This window comes from Lepidochelys kempii, chromosome 2 (assembly GCF_965140285.1).
Source record: "Lepidochelys kempii isolate rLepKem1 chromosome 2, rLepKem1.hap1, whole genome shotgun sequence".
Taxonomy (NCBI): Eukaryota; Metazoa; Chordata; order Testudines; family Cheloniidae; genus Lepidochelys; species Lepidochelys kempii.
The window spans coordinates 181889620-181895619 of record NC_136381.1 but is presented as its reverse complement, the minus strand read 5'-3'; the positions used below and the strand labels follow the sequence as shown (position 1 = coordinate 181895619).

Here is a 6000-nt window from a genome sequence, read left to right as displayed (position 1 = left end):
GATAATCTTCCCCCCCTCTTCTCCCAGCAAACTAATGCTGAGATAGCCTAAACATGCTCAAAGCTATAGCAATAAATCTTTCCATATTGGCTCTCATTATTTAGAAGGAAGGATAGAGTCAAGTAAGTATTGCCTCTTTTGGGATTCTTTTAGCACGTGGGGAAAAAAACTACTGTATACACAATTAATTTGTACATTGCTACGTAAACGCACCTTCTTACTCTGCTAGGCATAATGCACCTTTGGATCAACCTGCACTTGGCTAAAAGTCCTGTGAACTTTGTGATCCATTTGGCTGTAGCACATAGATCCTTTTGCAACTCCAAGCTTCACTCTCTTACTGTGACTCCTCGATGGAGGAATCTGTATCCATAATGCATTATGTTAGCTGGTCTTATGAGTTCAGCTCTTTCTCCATAGGTCTTTTGGGAAGGTCCCCTGTATTTTCATACCAAATTTGCACATTTAAAAAACTGATTTCTCTTGTCTTATGTCAGTCATACAAATGGGGTCATCACTGCAGAGGAATGACGCAGTCCTTGAATAGCTGCATAAGGCCCCTGCTGAAAGTAATGGTGGTATCTGGGCATGTGGAATGATGGGAATGTTGGGCCACTACCTTGCATCGAGCTGGCTATGGCAGAAGGTGTAAGAGGCATTCCCAGGCGGCTGTATGGAGGCAGAGATCCTTGGATTGGATGAGGGATGGGTGTAGCTATGGATGCAGTGCTGGTACCAAGGGCAGTCAAGGACTGTGGGTGTTGAAATCCAGGAAAACTGGTTGAAGAGGAAACCCAGGAGCTGAGGGATAAGTTATCGGATGTTGTAAAAGCTGATCCTGCAAAGAAAATAAATGGCTGAAGCCTAAGGTAGCTAAAATAGCAAAATGATATAAAAGGAAAGGGAATCTTTTACAGCAAAGTTGATATGGAAGACATTCCACAGATTGACTATGCACTTCATTGCCAGGGGATGTTGTGAAGGCCAAGACTATAACTGGGTTAAAAAAAGAATTAGATAAGTTCATGGAGGATAGCAGAGATGCTGGAACAATTTTTATAGTGGGAATATTGAGAACCATTGAACCAAACTGTAAACCCTGCATATGATTGAAACCGCTTCAAGCCAGAGGGTGCGGCAGCACCCCCTGCATCTCTAGCTCAGGCACGTATGGAGGATAGGTCCATCAATGGCTATTAGCTAAAATGGGTAGGGATGCAACCCTACGATCTGCGTGTCCCTCAGGCTCTGACTGCCAGATGTTCAGACTGGACAACAGGGGATGGATCACTTGATAATTGCCCTGTTCTGTTCATTCACTCTGAAGACCTGACATTGGCCACTGTTGGAAGACAAGATATTAGACTGGATGGACCAATGATCTGACTCAGTATGGCCATTTTTATGTTAAGAGGGGATGCCACTGGAAATTAAATCCTCTAGAAGAATTCCCTAATGTTTTAGGTTATTATTCCAGGGTTGCTTCTTTTTATACCTAGACCTTGGATGAAGTTTCATTTTAAGAAACGGGTTGAAGTTGTTTGGAGAGCAAAATCAGCATTGCTCATTTATTTTACATAGCACCTCAAGGAATACACCTAGAATTTTATTCTGCAGTTTGTCAGTCTACAGATGGATATAAAAATGCTATCCACTGTTAATACTGGTGCCCAAAACTGAAACATCTGGCTCACAGAGGTAAAGTCTCATTTCACTGCAACACTGTGCTAAGATTTCAGCTGGTCACCAGGGCTGGTTAAAATTTTCCAAAATTTGAGTTTGATAAAAATTTCATCAAAAATTGATTTTAAAAAGGATTTTTTCCAGTGAAAGTTTGGCAAAATTGGCTTGGGGGGGGGGGGTCAGGGAAGAAAATAAAACATTTGCAAAAAGATCCTATTTTTTAATCAGTTTTCAGTGAGCTCTAGTGGTCAGATAGTAACCGTAAGTGGTAGGATTGACAGACTTGCCTGGTTACTGAAATCTCTCAAAATATATTGGAATATTGGATGCAGTTCTATTAAACATGTGCTCTAAGAGGAATTTTCTAAGCTAAAAAGGGTTTATTATTTGTTAACTTCCAAAAATTGCTGTTTTCTGAAACCTCAGACCCTAGAGCAATTCTTTGCTAGGTCTTTCCTTTGAGGATTTTAGAATTAGAAAAAAAAGTAAGACTTTTTCTAATTTGTAATTTAAACATGTTTTAATTAGCCCACTTGATAGCAATCTTTTTGGCATGCCTGTGGATAATTTGCTTTGATAACTACACTAGAGCAACGTCTACACTACAGCAGCTGCGTTACAATGCCCTAGGTATGCCTCTAACAATCTCATGTAGATGAGGACTACAACTACAGAAGAGGTTTTTCACTTTTGAAAGTCACTCACTCTCAAAGTCTGATGCAAATGATGCACTCAGTCACTGTTATTCATACACATCTAATTGTCACCTGTCTGGGTTTTTGAGCTGTGTAAATACTGCAAAAAATATTAATGGTTATTATTTCTTCATTCATGTCTTTTGTGTTTTCAATGGGATGGGGTTTGGACAGAAAAGCAATCAATGGTGAGACTCACATTGGCCAGAATTTCACCCTAACTCGATATTTTAGGAAATAAGCTCACTGGCAAGAAGGTTTGGCAATGCACAATCTTAAGCCAATATTGCAGAATATTCATGGGGAAAGAATTTTAAATTTATAATAGGTAGCATTTGCGTCAAATCTGACTGGAAGAGATATGCTTAGCCAGTCATGAAAAAGAAATATGAAAACACCTATATGACAAAGAAAAACACTTTGAATGTCAAATACTGACCATTCATAACAAACAGCTCATGAGCAACATGTAGGCAAACAATTTTTTGCAGAAGAATTTCAAACAAATATATTTGGTGACACTCTGCACCCCATATTCACCACTGCCATATAATTATAATACATTTCGCACAAAGTATGCCTTGTGAGGCATCATTCTAAAAGTCTTGTTCTGTTAAACATTTAATACCTTGTTGGATGGTATGTGCTATCATTGTACGTGAAGTTATGAAGTTTGGCTGTGTATATGCTACTGAAACATGTTGAGAGTTAAGAATATCCACAAGCAGCCTTTCAGGTACAATAAAAGGGCCAAACAATGTTGATGGCTTATTGAGGAAATACACACAAGCATTACCCCAGGAACTGTGTACAATAGAAACCTCTCCGAGATAGCACTGCACAATGGGAACTGTTTGACCCTGGTAACAGTAAGAGCTTCCAGCAAGTTGGAAGAAGATATAAGGGGGAAGTGACATGACTGAACCTCACTCCACACACAAGAGAACACCTGAGGAAAAAAGACTGAACAGGGCGGGGGCAGGGAGTGCTGGTCCCAAGCTAGAAATCTCTTTATGGAAACTTGGTGGACTGCTTGTATCATCAGTCAGGGTGAGACATTGCTAATTCAAATCCTATTTGTTTATTTGCTAGGTAACCTGCTTTGATCTGTTTACTGTTACTTCTAATCCCTTAATATCTATTTTTCTGTAGTTAATAAACTTGTTTTACGTTTTATCTTAACCCGTGAGCTATTGGGCGAAGTGTTTGGGAATCCTAGCTCTGTAAACAAAGGCTGTTGCAGTTCTTCCCCACATCGAGGAGGGAGTGAATTAATGAATGAGTTTGCATCATACAGATCCCTGTTCAGTGCAAGACGGCATAATTCTGGGTTTATACTCCAGTAGGGGTACAAGGCTGGGGAGCTGGGAAGTTGGCTGGGGGTCTCCTGTTTCTCCATGAGTGGCTTAGGTAAAACACTCAGGTAAGTCAGTTAGGTGTGTGGCGCCCCCTGTGTTGTGTTGGGTGATAACAGGGCCTGGAGATACTGGCTGAATCACCAGTGTGAGAGAGGCCAGCCCAGCTGAATGGTTAGGGGGCACAGCAGTTCCAACAGCTGCCAGACTGCACACTGGGTGGGGTCACACCCTGTCACACATTTAAAAAAAAAATCAGTCTGATCATGGACAAATCCTCAAAGCAGAAAAAACAGCAAAATTCATTGGATAAGTTATTCATGATAAATGCTTCCCCTGCATAACTAGACAGGAAAAGTGATTCAGTAAGAGTGAATTGCTCTCGAATAAAAGTTATGTCAAATCCATAGCAGAGATGGACTTGAACCAAATCTGAACATCCCTGAACATGGGGGAAGTTTGAATCTAGACCCAAACTGCAAAGATGCTTCTCTCTACAATAGACCAAAACAAAATCTTCTATAAACCCTGAATCTGAATATCTGAGTTGTGGGGAAGTTTGTGTCCAAATCTGGATTAGAATCTGAATTTTACACTTGGCCCTATCTCTATTATCAACCCTGAGCTGTGTCATGTATGAGTTTGTGTGTACACATACAGTATATTTTTAATTGTAGAGGGTTATGTTTTGTGCAAGGATATAAATCCCTCCTATTTGTTAATAACTTTGGTAACCAGACTTCATGTTATAGTGAACATTCAATAACACTCAGGTTATCTTGAGCTTGGTATTTTGTGTTCCAGAAACAGTGCCAGGTTCTCTGGGATTCTCAGAAACACCAGCATAAGCTGCTGGCCTTTGTGATCACATTTTAGATTTGATTATTGTACTTTGAGACTCCCTAAGACTGCCTAAACAGAATGCTCAAACCAATAAGGGGTAGGGGGAGGACCCTTGCAAACCTTTGCCTGTTGCAAGAATTAAACCCCAAACAAACTTTTGGAGATCCTGAAATAGTTTGTCATTTCTCCTTTCTTCTCCCCCAATTTTTTCTTCATTTTTACATGCCTCTGTACTTCTAGGGGCTAGTGGGACCAGAACAAAGTGCCCAAATACTTTGAAAACGAATGCACTGAATGGGTTTTGAAGTAAATTATGAGTATTGCAAACTCTTCACTTTCTATACATCATGGAAAAAAATCGTGCCCCTTACAATGAGAGCACTTGATGGGGAAGCGGGTGCCTCTTCCCATCCGTACAGAAGCAGAGAAGGATTACAACCAGTGCTCCAGTGAGTCCCAAATATAATACCTGCTGGGGACATGGTCTGCTGATTCCAGGTATGGTCAGGACCCACAGACCTCTTGCCATATGCTGAAGCCAGCAGCACTTGCTCACCTGCCAAGTCTCATTCAACTCCCTTATTATGCATCCATTTTAAGACAGTTTTTAAAGAGGTTATCAAAAGATTTTGCTGAGAATTTCAGAGATATTTTTACATTTCCCCTCATACTTTTTGGGAGTCTCCCTTAGTAAGACTGTCACAGATTGCTAGTCCTATGCTTTTGGAGGGCAGCGGGGATGTATATTACTCATTTGGAGAAGCAGTAAGTTGTACACCACCATGTATTGTAATGGGGTGGGGGGGAAATAACAGTGGCACCAAGGATATACTCAACTGATGTAAACTAGCTGACTCCACTGAAGGACTTCAAACGTACCAGCTGAGGATCTGGCCCAGCAACTCCAGAAATTAAGGCATTGTTCTTAGGGACAGAAATGCATGAGCAAGTGCAAATGAACACCTTTGCTGAAGAGAAACTCATGGTTCAAAGCGAGTACAGTTTTCCCCTATGTCCAAAGAGCTTATGAACAGGAACAATGCTCCTGTCTTAGCAACACTGCATGAAGTCAGAGGATAAGACAAGGGCCCTGCCAGCCTACAGGAAGACAGAACTGTTTTACCTCAAGTGGCTATTGCAGATGAAGCAGGTCATGAAGTCGCCAGGCAGGGAACACCACATTAAGGTCAGGAAGCTATAGCCATAGCAGTATAGGTCTATTTTGACTAGCATAGTGACTGGCAATCTAACCTGTGCAGCAAGCATCCATTTGGAAGGCAATTCAGAGTAGCAATTGGTTTTGCAATTGGTAAAACAAACAAAACTAAGTCCTTTGGGGGTGAAATGACAGGAAGGTATGGGGCTTTAGTCACCCAGGTCATTACAAGTTTAAGGCCAATTCTCCAGCCTGCCATATCCCTTGG

General features: G+C 41.1%; 1 protein-coding gene across 1 annotated transcript in view; it reads right to left on the bottom strand.

The window, feature by feature from the left end:
* Positions 1 to 497: 497 nt before the first annotated feature.
* The window catches only part of TBX20 (T-box transcription factor 20), a 45052-nt gene continuing 39549 nt past the window's right edge, over positions 498 to 6000 (bottom strand). The window contains exon 8 of the mRNA XM_073329492.1: positions 498 to 838. Within this exon, the coding sequence (XP_073185593.1) occupies positions 498 to 838 (341 nt within the window). The remainder of the gene's footprint in view (positions 839 to 6000) is intronic.